General features: G+C 38.1%; 1 protein-coding gene across 1 annotated transcript; it reads right to left on the bottom strand.

Annotated features, from left to right (window-relative positions):
- Nucleotides 1–582: 582 nt before the first annotated feature.
- On the bottom strand, nucleotides 583–20,590 carry LOC109993814 (V-set and transmembrane domain-containing protein 2-like protein). The gene is made up of 4 exons (XM_020646907.3): nucleotides 20,300–20,590; nucleotides 5,288–5,457; nucleotides 2,411–2,455; nucleotides 583–1,537 (listed from the first exon to the last, which is right to left on the bottom strand). Exons 1-4 carry the CDS (start codon nucleotides 20,412–20,414, stop codon nucleotides 1,259–1,261), a joined length of 609 nt encoding a protein of 202 aa, XP_020502563.1. The 5' UTR covers nucleotides 20,415–20,590; the 3' UTR covers nucleotides 583–1,258.
- Nucleotides 20,591–21,006: the final 416 nt, after the last annotated feature.

The raw sequence follows: 21,006 nt of genomic DNA, 5'->3' as shown, positions 1-21,006 counted from the left end.
TCTTCAGGCCACAAACAGTAATTGCGGTTATTAAAAAGGAGTCACAGTATCTGGCAGCAACACACTGGTTTCTAATGTGTTTGTGACATGAGGAGAAAACATGTAAAAATATCTATTAAAGGGATTTTACAGAGAAACTCAAAACTGAATCATCTTTCCTTCTTACCATCCTTTAGTAATTGAACAGTAATCTATGCTTATAAATCATCTCTTGTCCTCCCCTGCATCACATCTGTACACTTTAGCAGCTTTAAATTGAATTTCTCTGCACAGGGATAAAACAATAAAAACTTTTAAGTTTGTGCCACCAATCCACAACATGTATTTACAAGGAACATGACTTACCCACAGTCTCTCTGTCGTTCTTTGGTTCCAGTACATGACAGAGGTTCTTTCATAGGAAATAGACATTAGTCCAAAATGAGTCAGCTTTCTTAACTCTTTTTATGGATGTATGAAAAAGGTTACTTTAACTACTTGAAACCTTTATTTTGTACTTTGGTGGAATCAATCCCTTCTCCGAGTGTTTAGCATAGTGAGTCTTCAGGATAGTAAGTAAAAACAAAACAGAAAGCACTTCAATGTGTTTTCAAATGAATGTATTTAACAAAGCAGATATCAAACAGCAGAACTTAAACACAGTTAAGGGATTCAAATGACAAAGACATGAAAGTAAAGAATAAAAAGAGATTAATGTACTTATGTCTCTGGAGTCATTTGGTTTAGTAGCACAGAGTTTAATTTACTTGAATGATAATAAAAGTCTACGTTGCTGATTAAGAATGTACACAAGAATATATATTTTAACTGTGACGAAAGCATATATTTTTTATATCGCAAACATTCCAGTAGTCTTATAGAAAGTTAAGTACATTGTTTAAACATAGATTACATGGATGAAATCAATGTGCTTTGAAAAGATTAGATGTAGGAAAAAAAAAGCTGAATTCATTCTTTATTCCTTTAAAAAGCATTTACATTGAAAGACTGCAGCTTTTGGCTTTTGCTTGTGTAAGAACTGGCACATTGCAAAGGAAACCGTCCTTTCTCTCTGTTAAAAAAAAAACTTAAAGTTAGCTTTGATATTAAATACAAAGTGTCCAGTTTTGTCCGACTCTTCGTCTCTGTGTTGATGTGTGTGTGTGTGTGTGTGTGTGTGTGTGTGTGTGTGTGTGTGTGTGTGTGTGTGTGTGTTGATGACAGTCCCTTATTGGAGAGAAATGTCTTGAACATGCAGACAGATGGCAGACCCTCCTCTTTAAATCAGGCAGCTCTCGGTACAGTCAGTGGTGCTGCTGGCTGATCTCCTCTTCAGGCCCATGCCCTCAGTTTGGTGCTGTGGCTGCTGCTGCTGCTGGTGGTGTATGCCCTGTCTCCTCTCAGGCTCCACCTGGAGGTAAGCCCGAACACGGTGGTGTTGTTGTCCTTTGGTGCCACTGAAGTCGATGACTCGACACTCGTATGTGCCCTCGTCTGATGGCTTGACACTGGAGAGGCGGAGCTTGTGGGAGATGTTGCTGCCGGCAACTTTTACAACCTTTTAGTCATAAAAGACAAAAAATATTTTATTCAAAGCCATATGTCAGAAGATTGGTATGTCTGAAATCTTTCACTTATTCCATAATCTCTCACTGTATATGGACTATATTCAATTAAAGGCTTTATATGTGATTTTTTTGATCCAGCAGATGTCGCCCTTGAGCACCAGCATGAAACCAAAACAACTCGCGCTGCATTGTTGTGTTAGCATGCTAATGCTAGCGATCTTTATTATGCTCATATCTTCACACTGCATGTAAATTTACCTGAAATGAGCGTGATCTAGAAACACAGTTAAGCAGTGAGTACAGTATGTTATTCTTCTTTTCTCTAGTCCCTCAATTAAACAACTTTTATACGTGAGGGGAGGAGTCAGCCGGCCGTCCTGGCGATGTAAACAAAGTGAAGATAGGACTCTGAAAACTCTGAAAACATCACAGACAGTGGGACTCGGGTGTTACACCCATTGTAGACAGTCATGACTCACAGAGTTATTTTCAGAGGATATACTTGATTTCTATTATATTTAAGTATGAAAAATCACATAGAAAGCCTTTAAGTACTATATAGTGAGCTCATCAGTAAAATGAAAGCAAAACTTTAGGGCACTACATTTTCTCTGCACTGTTAACTTCATTACTTTGTTTTAGCACAATGCAGCTTGAAATAGTGCTATATAGGGAATAATTGTCAAACAGTTTTAACAAGCACAACAAAATGGCAAGCCAACAATATAAAGGACTATACAGTTATGACTTCCAGGACACAGTCTGTCTCATTTCAAATTGCATAAAAAAACATGCTCATAGTTCAGTTTGATATTGTCTTTTGCGTTGTGCTCGTTGACATGTTGTTGTATGATCAGACTCACGCTAATTTTGGTGGCATCTTTTGATGTTTTCTCCAGGGGTAAAATCTGTACAGAAATATGGATGATGAATAAGCAACAGAAGGCTTATCAAGGCTGAAAAACATTACAGAAAGAAACATGTTTGATATCTTTAACAAAACTCAGCTTCTAAGGACTAAAGATGCCATCATTGTAGTTCCTTCAGTGTCTGGTGGTTAACCTTTAATGTATGTGTGTGTGTGTGTGTGTGTGCTTTAATATGCATGTATGATTGTGTGTGTAGAGCTCCAAATCTAAAGAACCAAGCACATAAAGCCTCTGAAAAGCCTGCTGTGTGTGGATGTGTATGCAGAGGCACTGAGGTATTCAGTTTGGCATAGATATGAATTATGCATGCAGCAGACCAAGATTTTGAAAATCTATTTCTTTCTCAGTGCCAATTATAGAGTCGAGAGGCACAACAGGGGAGCAGAGTTCCCCATGATGGGAGAGAATCCACCTGTTCCTCCAGTGCTAGCAAATGCGAATCAGCAATTATCCCTTCGATGCTGTGCCAGGGGGTTTCTGCCATGGCTAATATTGCATTTTCCTCTGCCTGATATACAGGGAGCTATAGGTTCAGCTCAAGCATTGCAGTCCTGCATAAATTAAAGTGAAGCTGGAATTGGACTTTGCAATTTCACTTGAGGGATGATAAAATGTTTAACCTTGAGGACATCGACTTTGTTTGCAGAGTAAACTAAAAGCAGATATCATGTATGAGAAAATAGCTGTAGTTTAAAGTTCAGAAATGAATATCTATCTATCTAGTAATATTCTGTACGGCTTTTCTTTGACTTCAATAGAGATTTCTAAAAATGCTGTTTAGTTAAATATAGACAGAAATGTTTAATGGACGATAAATAATATTAAAATATAACATTTTATCAGCTATTTAGAGAAAGGCTTAGTGTCCTCTAATATTTACCTGTTCTACAGAATAAAAATAATATAGAATAGAATAGAATAGATCTCTCTCTCCAGATAAAACAGTAAAAAAAACATTCATGCAGTCAGTAACACAGACAAGCAGAGCAGCTTACACATTAAAAACAGTTCATATCATGTTTCACTTCTCATCAGTCATTTTGTTAGTCAGTCATAGTTACACCTAACTATTTCAACAATTAGCTTTTAGTGTCTACTCAGTGTTTACTGTCAGAAACAGTTGTTGAGTTATGTTTAGCTCACTAAATTGATTTATCAGAGATAATTAACTGTTTCAACACTTCACTCATTGCTAACTTCTTCAAAAGCTCATTTTTTTCCCACCTCAACTGTTGCCTTTTACTAAAAGATATTACTATCTGCTTTACCTAGCTCTTCCCACTGTTTCTTTATCATGTTTACTGTATATTTATTATTCAGTTGTTGTTATCACAGTTGGCAAACTATTTCAACTAATACCACTTTAAGTTTAAAACAGTAATACATTACTTATTGAGCATCCACTTGCTTGCTAGTTTTTGTTGCACTGTTAATTCAACACATGGTTTTAATTAAGATCCAGACCAGGTCCTGTGAGGCCCCCCTGGGAACCTGTTGTTCTAGTCTTGGTCCGAATCTATCGGCATCAGTGAAATATGAGCTGAGTCATATTTTGCTCATACTGTTTTCCAGCTCATTTTGTGGTCGAAGAGAACACGTCTGCTAACCCTGGCAATCTGTCAAGAGCAAAGTTCGAAATCTGAAGCACCGCAAAAACATGTGGAAACATTATCTGTGGATTGAGTAACTGAAATGTCTGAGACAACTTATCCCTTCTCACCCTCAGAGTCAGTAACACATGTCTCTTTATTATAAATGACCACTAGAAATATTTCATTTGTGACTTTTTCTCTAAATTGTCAAACCTAGCTCCACGCTATATCCTCTATGTCTCCTCTACTGAAGCTAGTGCTTGTATGACATTTAAGGCCACCCTTCTAAAAGCTTGGAACTGGTCTTGCTGTCTTATCACAATAAAGAGGAAAAAAGAAGATAACATATACACTTTAAGACAAACGAGAATTATTTGACGATATCTGGGGCCTATATATTAATTTTCTTCAGGATAAAGATCTGTCACATATTTTGAGCTCGCCTGGTAAAGATTTGGCAATGTCTGTAATTGTGGTCATTTTTGCAGAAACTCCTAGGGCAGAATATTTGTGATTAACAAATTATCTATGGCAATGTACTCCGTCTTGTTATTTTTATTTAACACGGACAGTAATCATTTTGCAACATTTTGTAATTACATTTTATTTTTATTTTTTATTTTGTATTTTGTATAATTATATTTTACTTTTTATAAATGCGTATATATGTGTATGTGTATATCTTCCTTAGAATTTATTCAATCGTAATTATGTGTCTTGTAAAAATGTTTAAAACTCAATAAACATATTGTTAAAAAAAATAAAGAGGAAAAAAGCTGGGCTGCTGCCTTCTCGTTACTCTAGCTGCATGCTGTTTGTGGGGATCCAGTCAAGTATGTTACCACCTCTAAGGAGTCCAACTTGGCACAAAGTCTGATGTGAATTTGATTTCCTTAACGTGCCCTGGTTGACTGTCCTGAGCACTCCACAATTGCTGAAGAGAGCTTTTAATGCAAACATGACATTTTCTATCTGTTTGACTTCCTCAAATCTGTGTCGGGGAAAACGACGCAAAGTGTGTGGAATGATTGTGTGAACATTGTGTGAACATGCTGGAAAACTCACTTCTAAGCTGGCATTAGGAGGTGATGACACAATATTTTCAAGTGTTAGAGGCATTGTTGATTCACTAAAGATCAGCATCCCATCAATTGTCAGCCCTGTTTGGTTAAACTAAACTTTGCCTTAACCCCGCTGGTGACTTTACATCACAGCTTACATCATTAGTGATCTGGGACGTCTTCGCTTGCCGGCTGCTGTGGTCCTTGATGTACCACCACTGGATCTCCAGAGAGTAGGAGGGTGAGCCCGCCCCACGGAAGGAACAAGCCATTTCTACATCCTCACCGCTCTGTGTCGTGATGTCATGTGGAACTTCTGTAAAGAGTGCTGAAAGAAAGAAAAAAGAAAGAGAATTTTAAAACGAACTCTACAAACCTGCTGTTACCGCTGTAAAACAGTTGCTATGGTTACTTGGTGTCCATTTGTTGGAATTATCCATCATGTATAATTCATAACCTATATTATTATTAATATACAGATTTGCCACTTGCCCAGAGAACTTCACATTATCTGCTTTGAACTCCAGTGACTGTTGAGAGTGTCATCACAGATCATTTTCTGTAACACTTTCCTGACACGTGCAGATTGTTCATGAGGGAGGCTTCAATCAAAGCATGCTAAAGCAAAAAATGGAGACATAAACTGACCCTAAAGTATCTTTATCTAAAAACAGCACACATTTAAAAAAAAAAAACTCTATGAAAGATTAAAGCCCATCTTTTCTTTTCATGATCACAGGAAAGATATTTTTCCCTCTTTGAAATATGCACCCTTTAGTGAATATCATACAAAAAACAAAGAAAGATTAAAATAAAAGGCACGAATCAGACTCTTTATAGAAGAGCTATTATAATATTAAGAAACAATTGGGAATCCTTTTTTGGGAAACCTCATTGTTTCCACTGTTTGTTCTTCTAATTTCTGCACATCTGCATGCTAAGGTAACATAAGAAGACGTTATCTCATTATCTCAGTTTATTCAATATTCATTCAGTACAAGTAAATCTAAAGATAATATATTGTGTAGGAAATACATAATGCATAATAAACATTTGCATTCCTCCTCCTATCACTCATTCCACTCCTACATCTTCCCTCTCAGGCTCACTGATACCATTGATTATGTTTGATCGCATTTAGGAAATATGACAGGAATAGGAGTATTTGTGTCATCTGATTAACTTGGCCCTTAAGGGTTATGCAGAGGTGCACTGCTTGAAATTTGTCAGTGACTCATTTGTTTGGAGAAAAGGTACTGCAGGAACAGAGCTGTGCAAGGGGCCAGGAAGGAAGAGACAGGAAGAGGAAAGGAGAGAAAGGGTAGAACTGAGGTGAGCAGAGTGATTCAGAGTTGAGCTGTAAAGCAGAGTGACTGAATCCACACATACACACACACACACACACACACACACACACATAAGGAAGGAAAGAAACATGTGAATAGCTGCAGCTATACTCACAGAACAACGTCACTTTATAACTTACACAGACTACCAATAACAGCTTTTTACTGTACATCCCAGACAAGCTAACAGCAATAACACATTCCTCATCTGAGTCAGTTATGAATTGGCTTAATTTAGGCTTAATAACTTACACATGAATCCTGAACAAATACTCAGGAAAGTCTTCATATTTAGGATTTAAGACCTTGAAAATGTCTCCTCACTTCATAAAAATGTGTTATATTGTTGAACATGTGTTCATTCATGGAAACCTGGAGGTACTTTTAGAAGCCGTCGGCACGTCATGGTAAAAAAAAGAACACCTGAAAAGCTGTCTTTCGCACTCTTCAGTTCAGCTCTCCTCTATTGTGCTAAAAGTAAAAAGTGAAATATGTATGCAACAATACTGTGGTTAGTGCACACGACCCATGTACAGAGGCTGTAGTCATCCAGGTGGGCGGCCCGGGTTAGAATCTGACCTGTGGCTCCTTTCCCCCATGTCATTCCCCACTCTCTCTCTCTCTCTCTCTCCCCAGTTTCTGACTCTATCCACTGTCCTATCTCTAAATGAAGGCACCAAAAAAAGGACTAAAGATAAACAATACTATGCTATTATGAAAGTGAAAGCTATTTAAAAACATGTTTTTTTAGCATGAATGTGTTAGCAAATTAAAAGAAATGAAAACAAAACAAAAAGTTAACCCTGGATCTGTTTACGAGCCATAATCTCATCAGTGAGGTCTTCATTAGACGAGATGGTCGGCTTGAGAAAGAGCTATAGGAAGAGGACCTGAAGTTGTATATTTTCTTGTCTTTTTGTGATATGTTAAACTTTATCAATCAAAATTCATTTAAGTTGATTAATACATTTATAATGTTTATCACTAAATTATATATTTTTTTCATACTTGCTGATTTCTAATGATGGTTTTCTCCAAGATCCACTTCCTGGTTGAGGATGGTGCTCTCATGAACACACACACTTGAAAGCCTCTTGCTCCACCAGGTGTTGGCAATGTGGATTAAGAGAGGGAAGGAGAGTGATATCTCTTTGTGAAATATGTTTCAAATCAGCTGTAGTCTAATAAAAGTTAGCTTGAATACTATATCTTATATATACTATAATCTACACGAGTTATACATTTTAATGCTTGAAGAAAAGGTTGATGTTAACAATATACTTTATATCTTTAAGAGTTGGTTGAACTTTGTACTTCTTAATAGCAAAATGGTTCAGCCAGGAAGTACTTAATGCTATTTTTTGCCACCTGTGGGATCTTTTCTGTTGAGTGTTCTACATTTTTACCTCTTTTGGACATCAGTATAACAAAGCTCTAATCATATCCTGTACTTTAGTATTTACTGCTGGCTTACATCCTGATCAACAGGAAAATGTTTTTGGCTATTGCCTTTATTCAGTTTTAAAAGTTTGTTAAAAAGATAGAAAATACTGAAAAGTGCAAACCCTTTTACTAAGGATTATTCTTCTTCTTATTATTATTTTTTCATTTTGGATATTGTTACTCTAGAGCGTTTACAGATATTGCACTGTTTCACAATCTAACTCAATACTAAGATGTGATTTTATTGATGTGAATATAAATATGGATAAAAACAGATGAAAAACAAAACCATTAAAGTTTCTTGTGAATTAAATCACAGCAGTATATATTTTCTGGGACATGTTCTTGTGGTGCTACCTGTTTCACTGATGCATTATTGACTGTAATCACAGCTGGTGAAATGACAGACCTTCATCTGATGATGCATATCTGTTCTAATGACAGGAAATGCAGGATAAAAAAAATGAGATGACGAGCAAATACTGTCTTAAATGATTTTTGAAAACTTGCTCTGCTAAATTACAATGTGTTTATAAGCGGGAAAGAAAAATGCCTCTGACGACTGATTTTATTTTTTTTACAACATACATTTTAAGAATTAAAGCAACTTGTGAGTGTTTAGAAGCTGTTATCAGGCTTTTTCATATTAGGCACAATTTTTAACGTGCCTGAAAACAATTGCTCCCCCTTCCCTCTATTCTGCTGGTTTGCGTTTACATCAGTAACATTGTTGAGTACCCAAGAACATTTGGGCATGTCCAATGCAGCAGGTGGCAGTATGCACACAGTTGGTTTGTTAATCCAGCAAAAAGCAGAAAGAAGTAGCAGCCATGGCAACCACTTGCGGGCTGAGTCTACCAGGCTGTGGATGTTATTGTTATTTCTGTTACGCAGAAATGACCCTCTCCCTACTTCCACATCTACCGTACAGCTCAGAGAATGAAATGGGCCGTGCTGCACAGATACAACACGTTTAGAATGACGTCACATAGTGTTGATCTTCCTTGTTTGAGCATGGTTGCCTTCACATCTGCTAACTTGAGTACACGAGTCATGCCCGAGACCACCTCTTCAAGCGGACTCGGGCACAGTACCATGAGTCCAGTACGTTTGTGTTCACACTTATTAAATGAACTACACTTTGGGGTCAAGCCTATACTCGGATTCAGGCCTGGGTCCCGAATGTAAAATCAACAATCTACAAAAATATGTTCCTCATTTTCAGTCCTATTCTTATTTGCAACATTATTTCCTTCTCTATATCTTCCTTTTCATGACTGCCAACCCTTATCCCAAATGCCTGATGACGGGAACAAGAAGGTAAGTCTAAATTTATCACAATGTCTTGTAATAATGTGTTTTGAACATATGGTGCCACAGCTGAAGCCTAGAAAAGAAGAGAACTTCACTGTGTATAAAAAGCCAAACAACAGGGGAAGGCCTTTCAATCATCTGGGTATTCTTAGTATTTGATGCAGGAACTGGCAGGTTTTTTTTTTTGTCCTTGAGATACAGTATGAACAGGCAGCGGCAGAGCACAGCTTGCAGCATCTGTCACTTTAAAGAGACTGAAAGAACACCGTAAAAGACAAAGAAAGAGTGACAAGTGAGAACAAAAAAGGCTGCTATGAAAATAAAATTAGAAAAAAAAAAAAACCTGTGCTGCATCTCAAAATAAAGGAAAGCCGGAGCAGCTGTGGCTTTATGGTGGAGTCTCTCAACCAAGCTCCTGTAGACACATGGCACGGGCACTGAACCCCAAATTGTTCCACCTGAGAAACTGGTGGGTGTGTAGATGTAGTATGGATGGTTGGACACTTTTTCAGCCTCTGCTATGGTGAAATGGTGTAAACTTGCTTTGGGTAGATGGAAGTACTTTACAAGACAAAGTCCATTAACATTCATTTTGTTTATTTAAAACTGGACATTTTCAATTGACCCCATTGCTCATTTCCAACTATAACAAGGCACAGTCAATCGTTAAAAGTTTTTATTCTCATGCAGATTGAAATGGTTTTTCATGAAAACCAAGAGCAAAAGTGTAAGGAATATATTTATCTTCTATCACGTGAGGTGCAACTTTAACACAAACATAAAATGATCGTAATTTCTTGATGCCAATAACACTACCACATATTGAGCGCATACAGTATGAATACTTAATGTCTTGTATTTGTTTCTTTGAGTATATACAGTATTATATAGATATATTTTTGACCAAAGTACTAAATTGAAGATTTTTCAGTTAGAGAACAGACTCACTAGTGCCCTCTTGTGGACAAATTATGGTATGACATCAGCTACCACAACATATTGGGACTAACACAACGCTAAAAGCTCATGTGGGGGTCCACCTTTGCCTACAGTTAGTAACTGAATCCAACAATACTTTCAGGGGGATATCATCCAATCTGCCTGAAGCTGTCATACTCTTTTCAATCTGAAGACATTTAGACCTAGTCCTTTAACATGATCTCATAGCCCTCATATTTTTACATTGTTCTCAATTTGAGAATGAATCAGCTGCAGACTGTGTTAACCTATGGTTTAAAATGAGATGACTGCTCTTGTTTTTGTATGTCTGCAATAAGGGAGCTGTTGTGTATCCATTTACAATGTATTTCAGATTTTTTTCCGTATCTGCCATACATTTTTGCCTTATGTTTATCTGACTCTGTTTGTCTTTAAAACAGACCACATAAGTATAAACCAAAATCTATTTTGATTATGATCTCGCAAAATATTATACCTTGATACCTTTTTTCAGATTAAATGTTAAGTCCTTTATGAGAACTTTAAACAAAAAAAAACAGTACAAAGGAGATGATGGTGAAATAATGAGGCTAGCATAGTCTTTCCAGTCGTTTGAAGTCGTAGCATATCAAGTCAAGGTGAGAACTGTATGGGGAGTCCTCAAATACACCCATGAGTCCAGAGCTTCAGTAGGAGAGGCTTATAGCTGCAAGGTAACACTGCCTCTTTTTTTCTGTAGTTTAAACCCTTTCATATCTCGTCTCTCTCTGCACCTCAGAAACATCTCGAGTTGTGTTGTTAAAAACGCACTACTATTCTCACTTCCTTTTCTGTTTCCTTTTTCCTATTAGAGACTCCATCTATCTCATTTTTCCTGTACTCTCACCTACCTTCCGGCTTTAATTCACTTCCTCTCTCGCTGAGCTTGCTGTCTGTGTCTGTTGCCTCTGCTGTGTGGCATAAAAAGATGCTTCCAGCTCTCCGACTAGCTGCCTATACATTTCCTGGAGCTATGCCAACTGTCTCTGGCACGACGTGCTGAGCATCCTGGGAGAGCCTTAGTGTCTGTGTGTGTGTCTCTCACATTGTGTGGTGCCCTGTGGATAGTCAACGCACACTGTATGTGTGGAGTTGTGAGGATTGAAGCTGTGTATTATCAGTCCATTATAAATTGACTGCATTCACTAAGCAGCTGTTTCCCGCTGAAGTCATGCATGGGAAGCTCAAAGAGTGCTGTCCTAATGGTTTGTCTTCACGTTGTCCACTGTGTAAAATGCAGAGAGAGACAAATATTTATCAATAAACAGTGCAGGGACAACTTCCAAGTTTTATATGATTCATTATCAGACAACAGCTAACATTATTGTGTTGTGCAGTATGATAAGAAGTTGAACTTGCTAAGAGTAGTGTTAGCATAGTGAGTGTTTGAACGCAAAGATGTCAGAGTTAGCAAATTTCCAGTGGACGGTCATATCGATGGGAAGTGGTTAAGTGCTAAAAACTAGCTGTTGTCTGATGGTAGATAATGGTTTATCAATGTTGTTTTTACAAAGTTAAAGGCTTTATATGCGTAATTTTTCGTAATAGAAATCAAGTATATCCTCTGAAAATAACTCTGTGAGTCATGACTGTCTACAATGGGTGTAACACCCGAGTCCCACTGTCTGTGATGTTTTCAGAGTCCTATCTTCAGTTTGTTTACATCGTCGGGACAGCCGGCTGACTCCTCCCCTCACGTATAAAAGTTGTTTAATTGAGGGACTAGAGAAAAGAAGAATAAGCATAAGCGATATATATATATATAATCGCATATAAAGCCTTTAAGCATGTTTATGCCTTCCTATTGTATCTCAACACTTTCAAAATGTCATGTTAACATTCATCCACTTCTTAGCTAATGGTACTATTAGAAAGGAAGCGGCTTAATGCTAACATACGCCATTGTCTGACAGTAATGGTCAAATATGTTGTTTAACTTTCAATATGGCATTATGTCCCTTCTGGAGGTTCACTGCTGGCTGTGTTTTTGTTTGCAGATCAAGGTATCTTACTCCTAAACATCTTCCAACCTGGAAAACACCAGTAGGCCTATAGCATATAGCTTCCCCCAATTATGCCTGAGGAGAATGGATCCTCCTATAAATATAATCAATGAACACTGCTGTGTTTCTGTTGCATGTTTCATCCATACCATGCATCAAAATGTGTCGCACAAGAAGCTAATGGACAAATGGAGAATGCGGAGCCTCTGCAATGATCATTTTGTAACATCTAACTCTCTTTCACACACAACAACAGACAGATTTATCTCTTTCACCCAGACATACACACACACACACACGACATAAGCATGGGAAATCCAAGCCATTCAAAAGAGATTGCTGGATAAAATAAGAACTATCAGTCCACGTCTTTTAATTTGAGAATCCCTTATTATGTAATTTAAAGGAAAATAGAATATGTTTAAAATTTGTAATTAAAATGCTTTGATAGTTTTGACAGACACAAAGATGTCTGAGTACATCTCAAACCATTAAAACCAAATCATGCTTGCCTATACAAACTTTGCACCTTTCTCTTCCTCTCTCTCCTCCTCCTCTTCCTCTCTCTCCTCTTCCTCTCTCTCCTCCTCCTCTCTCTCCTCGTCCTCCTTCTCTTACTCTTCCTCTCTCTCTTCCTCCTCCTCCTCTTCCTCTCTCTCCTCGTCCTCGTCCTCCTCCTCCTCTTACTCTTCCTCTCTCTCCTCGTCCTCCTCCTCCTCCTCCTACTCTTCCTCTCTCTCGTCCTCCTCCTCCTTCTCTCGTCCTCCATCTCTTCCTCTTCCTCTTCCTCCTCCTCCTCCTCCTCCTCCTCCTCCTCCTCCTGCTCCTGCTCTTCCTCCTCCTCTGGGCTTTATTGATCTCACAGTTGTCAGATTGCCTCTCAGTTTGTGATTCAGGCTCCTTCCTCTACCTGCCTGTTAAACACAACTTGTTGACAAACAGACAGCCTTCCTGTGAGCGCTGTGTCAATGTCTGGGCCTGACAAGCCTGCTTAGCAGACATCCAACTGTTTCCCTAATCACAGCAGCTTCACCAGAAATCAATCCAATAACCTTGGTGGAATGCTAAACCAACACGAAAGCTGACTCCACTGGAACATTTTCAGCCCTGGACTGGGGGAGAGAGTGAAGATGTGTTTTTTTGGTGAGGAAATGAACTTACAGAGAAATCTTAAACACACTACCTCTTATTTATCTTACTATATCGCTGACACATGACAGGTTTTTCTTCCTCTGACAGATTTTTAGGCAGTCTTCAAACAGAGGCAGGGTATACCTCATTTGAAGATGCAACTTCTGAACTGTACATGTACTTTCAAAATGCCTCCTCTGCTTTTTTAACTACTTTGCTCAGAAAGCAATGATAGGTATGGGAACAAAGAGGCTACTGCTAAAGACTCATTAAAAATAAAAGGGGGGATAAAACAATGAGAGAAGGCAGACGCAGTGAAAAAAAAGAAAGCTAAGGCTCCTGGACTTCTCAAACCCAAACCTCACCTTAATGTTTTGTTCAGGTACAGCCCCCTCCCCCCCTTCATCCTCCTCCCTGCTGAAGAGAAAGCTTGAGCTGTTTGAGGATAACAAAATTACAAAGGGCTTATTAGCATGGACAAGAAGCAAGGGTGACATCTGTTTCTTTGTTTGTCTCTGTGATTGACAGTTTGTGTGTGAACGAGATGGAGAAAAGCTCGTCACCAACCTACAGTAACAAGCATCTGTTTTTTAGTCGAGCCATAAGAGGAGAAGACATTTCTTTCTATGTTTTCATATCACTCGAAAAGGTAAGAACAAGTGTTACAGTTCATTAATTAATTACAGCAGTTAATGGTGATATTTAATTTTGGGGGACTACTTAAAGTAGATTTATGAACTTTTTGTGAACTTAGTTTAATACATAGCTTAGGTGAATTAATATAAACTATAATTCTCGGTTCTTGTTAATTAAATTGGCCATGGTATGGCTATGGGTTTCTGGAAAACGATGGAGTTCAATGGCACAGATGAAGAAGTCATATCAGGCTTTTAATACTAGAGCTGTTGTTACTACTTATTTGAAATTCTAATCACATGCAAAGTCCAAACCAAATTCAATGATGGAAAAGCGCTGCAAGTACAAATAATTCTACAATTCACTTAGCAGACGCTTTTATCCAAAGCGACGTACATCAGAGAGTAACTTCAACACAAGCAAGGATCTAGAAAAAAGAGAACAATGTCAGTAAGAGCAAACGATCAGCTTTGAGTCCTATTGGACACAGGTGCTGACAGGAAGTGACCAGAGGCAAAGCACAACATTGAGGACAGTTCTTGAGAGCTCTAATCAGTATAGAAACCATCTTATAAGTCATCGTTATCAAACAAAAACCATCGTCATTACCATCATCATCATCAATAATATGGAGACCATCATCATTAAGTTAGTAGGTATTCATGAAAGAGCTGGGTCTTTAGCTTTTTCTTAAAGGTGCAGAGGGACTCTGCAGATCACATGGAGTTTGGAAGTTCATTCCAAATAAAGTGTTGTAAAAAAAGAAACGGATGCATTAAAAGGCTAACATGCTGTCAAAACAAAAACATTTCAAAGTCAAAAACAAACAAACCTACGGAGCCCCTGAAGTCCAGAAAAGTAAATAAAATATATCTTGTGAGCATATTATTATTATATAGATATTTTATTTGTACTTTTTCGGGACCACAGGGGCTCCATACAAACCACTAACATACATGCAAAAGAAAAACTTAGCATATGGATGTGGTCCAGGCCTGTAGGGGGCATTACTTTGAACTGGATTTTAGTGATAATCAAAAGTAATTTACAAAGCTGGACTTGGTTGGTGGGAGAAAGACGTTTTTAGCCCCCATGAGGGTGGAGGGCGGCATTGACATTTTTTTTTGCAGATGACATTGCATTTGCAGTGGACTTTTGCACAGATCTTTTTGAATTTGTAAATTTCTGTAATGTTGTGACTTGATTTATTCATAGAAACTGTTTCAGCATTTGCAGCTGTTATTGGTCACCAATGAAAAAATAACTGCAAATCATCATGTAATGAAGGACAAGAAGCAAAGAGAATATACAAACAGAGGGCAAAGAATGAAAAGAAATACAAGGGTATATAATGTCTGAAATGTAATCATGTTTAGCCTTACAGTAAATTTGAAAGCATGAGAACACAGAAGAGAGAGGTGTTTCTCCTACTAGAGGCATTTCAAATGAAGCACTTGTAGTCTAAATCATTTTAGAAAATATTTTCCAGGTTTAGAACAAAAAATTTTTACATGAAAAGTTTCCTCATAGAGACTGCTTGTAAAGTGAGAGTCATTAGCTCAGTACCTTCATTTGAGCCCCATCCTGAGGGCACTGAAGAGCAGAAGTGATTCATTGAATCTGACACAGTGAATACATAACCATTGTAACTTCCTCCTCTAGTGAATGTAAACAGAATCCCGGAGAGAAAAGGTATTTCTCTAACTTGATGAATGGTTTTGATATTGAGGGAAGCCCCACAGGTTAGTTACACAAGGAACTCCTGTTATAAACAAACCTGCTGCAGATATCTATCCTGATCTGAAATAGCTTTCATCTACATCTGCAATCAATTTTTGATGTTTTAGGGTTTTTCTTTTCATCCAATACCAACAAAAAGACATGAAGTGCCAAAAAAAAGCCTGTTTTGGTAGATGTAAAATGTTACAAACATAAAAACTGCTGTCAACCTTCCAAAACATGAATCAACATTACATGCAAGTGACAAAAAATCACATTCACACTGATAAACAAAATAACTTGTCTCAGAACTCGGCACGTTAAGTTGTATTTATTTCAGAATCAGCGTTGGGGCGAACAGACAGTAGCCTCCTCAGGGAAATATTTGCATGCTGGGAGACCTTCAGCCTCAATTCAAGGTGGAAGGCAAAATAATGAAAAAAGAACAGAGCCAGTAATCAAGCTGGCAGCTATCTGCCTGTGAGCAGTGATACTCCTGGCCCACAGAGTGAATTTTTCATAGCCCATGGGACCAAAGATTCGGAGGCTATTTCTGTGTTTACTCCCTGTATGAGGCAACATATAGTAGCACGTGTTGTTGACAACACACACCAAGTCTCAGAGCAATTTTGGAGAAAGTGAGGTGCACTCCATCTGGAGTCCTCTGGGATGAAAGACAACATTATGTTCTGTTACAGTATGTTGCCCTTGAGAACCTTTAAGTGATGCTGTGTATGGTTTTATGAGAAAGCACAGTTGAGTACATCAGACACCGAGCTGCAACACATGGTGTGTCCAGTCTGCAGCAAAGCAAAGATATAAACTGGTAGCTCAGTTTCACCTTAGATTAAAGATTCTAATGTGAAGATAAAATAACATGTAGTCTAAATAACCTCTAACCACAACATACACCTGTGAACTGTACTCAGGAGTGGAACAATTCTTCAAATCCAGGATTGATTTGATAGATTTAGATTTAAATAAGCTGTAGATTAAAAAAAAAACCTCACATCAATGAGTTGTGTACGGATGAACAAGAAAACAGTTTGCATGGCTGTGGTTAATCTATGTTTGCAAAACTGCATGTAAACTGGACAATTTGTGGAATATTCCTTTTCAGTTGTCATGTAAGCAGATGAGTAGGATTCTCTGAAGTTGTTAAAAAGCATTCATTCATTAAAAGCATTAGTAGAAGGTAATGGAGAGCAAAAATATTTACATTTGAAACCTTGCTCTTAATCGCTATGATCAAAATTAAAATGTTTCGATGAACTCCTGCTTTGGAATCAAATTATAACACCACTATTCTGTATTAACCGTCAATGAAACTACAAGCAGAGGTGTTTATGTCCAACACAAAATGTCTATGGCTTGGTGAATTTGTTGAGCTCTTTCCTATGTGACTTTATTTTATTGAACTACTTGACTGTACGATTGGTTTTCTCTGACTGCAAAGACTCCAAATCTTGCCTTATCTCAAAAGCCTGAGCTTGTTACTTCCAGAGCCTAAATCAAATGAAAAGGCAAAAAAACTTGATTATCTATTTCCCCTTTTCGTTTACTACACAGAAGTCCAAAATACTGACTGGTTGTAACTTCCTAAATGCACACGTTCCTCTTTGTCTTTACAATGGTAAATGTATCAATCCCCTGACTGCTGGTCAGACAAAAAAAGTTCTGGATAAATCTAAACTTGAGCTCTATAAAAAGATAGCGACTAATCTAAATGGTAATCTATAACTGGAACAGGTATACCATACGCTAATGCCTTCATTTGACTGAGTGAGAACATGTTGGTTGCAGCCATTGCTGTTATGCTACTTAACTGGATAAACCTTACACAGAAGATGATGCTTACTGATAGGAATAATTAACAGTTTTTACATTCACAATGATTTCATAGCATATAACAGGGAAGTATTTCATTCAGGACAGGCCATGACAAGTGTCATTAGATGACAACATCACTGGAACAGTCAGCTGTCCCTTCAGGTTGAAATGTACTTCTTCATTTACTCTTTTCCGGTATCCTCTACACCTTGTTTAACTGTCCTCCTCTCTCCTGCTGAGCCTCTGCCAGCAGCCTGCACTGTGACAGCAAACAATCTGTTTCCTGCCTCACACACACACACACACGCACAGCCGCACACACACGCACACACAGTCAGAGCCTCCATTAAATTAAAAGCCAATGCTAAGTGTTGGGGCTGGACGTCCTCATTAAGAGGACACCAAGCAGAGTTCTGGCAGAGGATCCCAGACACTTTGGAGGCCTAATGAATCGGTACACGCCCCCTCACTGTGAGAGCGCTAAGCTGGCCGGGGATAACAGGAAAAGTGCTGCTAAAGCGAGCACTAACATCACAATGTCCTCCACCTAAAACATGGGGCCTGCAAATGATTCTGAAACCAAGTGTGGGTCATCAAAACCTCATACAAGGACACACATGCACAAACAGTATGAAGCCCTCAATGCACAGAAAGTACTGATCAATATAACCTGGTTGTTTTTCTTCACATATGAGAGCTATAATTTAGCGTCAGACATGACTCAATCTTCACTTCAGCTGAAGTGGAGTCAGGGGTTGCAAGGTGCCGGTAGAGGCCCTGGATAGAAACACTCATGTGAAACAAATGACTCGGGATGGATCTAACAAGCAGCCTCTCTGCTCAGTATGAAGGCTGAGCTACCCTCTGCTTGGGCAATTTAGAGGAGGGCCTGATTGAAAAGGAAAAAAAAGATCCAGAGTATTTCTTAACCACAAAAGACACAGAGTAAATTGATGGCTTTAGTTTTGTTTTCTCGGTCACGTTTTAAAAACCTAAGCCGTTCTTTTTCCAGAGGAGTTTTCACTCTTGTTAGGACTGCACACCCGGAGGCATTTCTTCTCCTTCTTTATGGCCAGTCTGAGACACAACGATTATAGCCTATTCTAATTAACTCCCTTTGGGAGGAATGCTACTAATTGATTTTCCAACCTGCCCAAGACAGTCAATCTATTTGGAACTGCTGCACGCATGCCGCATTCATTTATAGTGATTGAGCTAAAACTAACTCGCTAAGCAGAAAAGCATCAAGGGACAACTGGTGAGACAGTGATAAATTGGTTACCACACGTTTTAATTAGATAACAGGAAATATATGTGTGGAGCTGCAGCAGGAAGTGCTTTAAAAAAGGCAGATCTAGGTAATCATACAAAAGCATCAGAAATGTAAAGAAGGATGAAAAGGCAAGAGAGAGAAAAGAAGCAAAGTAACCCCAAAATTCTTTTTTTTTTTCAGGAGCATTTAACAGATTGGTAACGCACCTTTCCAAAAGTAAGAATAACATTGAAGAACAGGGTACTCGATGTTTAAATCAAAGTACTTAGGACACAGTAACAAGGTTGCCTTAGTAGCTGTTTTAATCCTGAACCTTACTGACAAACGTGCACTTGAGAAAGCCATCACATCAGGTAAAGAAAACACACACATAAGAGATAAGTTCTGACCGGTCTATGTAATACCAGTGAGTCTTGCAAACACAATAAGACATTCTTTAGTAATGTGAGACTTTACTTTATTGTAGGTTCTCAAAATCCACTTTTTGTTACCCATCAGTTCTTATCAAAATAACTTTACTACTGTATTGGGTGTTTCAGTAGCTGTGATTTTTCACATGATGTGTTTTTCATTTACTTTCACTATTATAGAATTCAATCTCATGTCAGAACATCCATTGAGTTTCTCACCATAAATTAATCTGGTGATCATAAGTGTTCAAAGCTGGGTCAAAGGAAAACGTTTTTTTTGTTTGTTTTTTTACATTATTTTGCCTTAAACATAAAATGTAGGCCTATTCAACATTATATTTTTCAGGATAGAAGTGTAGCTAATTAAAAGCTTACTGAGACATGAGTTAAAGCTTCCTTTACTCATACAGGTAAACCCAACAGGTGATCCAATTTCATCCTGAAACCACCATAACAATCATGATCCCTTCAAGAAGATAAGCATTATATGTATTTTCTAATAAGTGGTCATTTGATGCTACCACGTCCATATAAACCTATAAAATAGGTGGTAATAGAATCAACCCGAGAGTTAAAGCAGTGTTTTTACACAAAACTTAGGCTAAATAATTAAATAATGTCAAGACATTCTAATCAGCAGTGACAGTTTGAAAACAACTTTTAGAAAGCCATGCTGTTGTTGTGTTTTGTTAAACATAGGTTGTGTTCAAACTAACTTTAAATCGTTTTATTAGTGGACAAAGAAATTTGCTTGATTAGCTTTTTTACAAGTTGTAAACAGTGGTTTCTGTAACTAATACGATCCCAATGCTTCACCCTCTTCACCATGATCAACCACTTTTAATGGGAATAGTTGTGAAGTTTAAGTGATGCATATTTGGTTTAACACGGACAACATCGAGACCTAAAACATATTAATAACAGCAAGAATGAACTTAAAATAGACAAAATAACCACCAGGTGAACAACAACCTCTTCTTAACCCCACCCAGTCACTCCCTCTCATGAGTGATAATACAGATAAGAGAAGCATCATCCTCCAGCCATAGTCTATACTTCCACCGACAACAGGAGTCAAACTACTCACCGTTTCCAGAGATGTGATTATCCACATCGCCGTGTCCGACGATGAGCGCTGCGTTAAGTTGAACGTAAAGTCCCGCGTACTGTAAAATCCTTAATATCACTCCAAAGGCTCCCATTTTTTTCCCCGCCGGTTTCACAAGAAGTCGTATATGAAATAGTCACATTAGGAGGAGAGCATCAATAAGATATATCCCTACCTCTGGCTCTGAGTAGCCGTCACATTCAGAAAGCTGACGCTGGAGGAGAGACTCTGCTGCTCCGCGCGGCTTTGCGGGAGGAGATGATGATGATGATGATGATGCGGCCGGCGGAGGCGGAGGGACACGCAGCGACAGACAGGTGCAGCGGCTAACACTTGACTGTCGATTAGGCGGAGGGATCTCATGATAATTTAAGTTTAGTTATTGCGCAATTGTCGTTTCGAATCCTGTTACCTCACTTCCTCATCAGTGATGTTTGTTTTAGCTTTGAAAACAGTTTATGACAATCTATTTGCTGATTGTGAATTAGTTTACCGTGGCTTATTATATTGAGTACATTTTGGTAAAATGTCAATAATGATGAGTTTCCTAAGTTGAAATAGTCAACAGTTTGACAACAAGGACAGTGAGTTAATTTTCTTGCAAATCAAAACTCAGGCTTAACTAAACAGTGTAACACTGTAGTGGCCAATTTTAACAAACACAATATTGTTTGGAAAAGTCACTT

The sequence above is a fragment of the Labrus bergylta genome, chromosome 5 (genome assembly GCF_963930695.1).
Source record: "Labrus bergylta chromosome 5, fLabBer1.1, whole genome shotgun sequence".
NCBI classification, from domain to species: Eukaryota; Metazoa; Chordata; class Actinopteri; order Labriformes; family Labridae; genus Labrus; species Labrus bergylta.
This window is presented reverse-complemented; position numbering and strand designations above follow the sequence as displayed.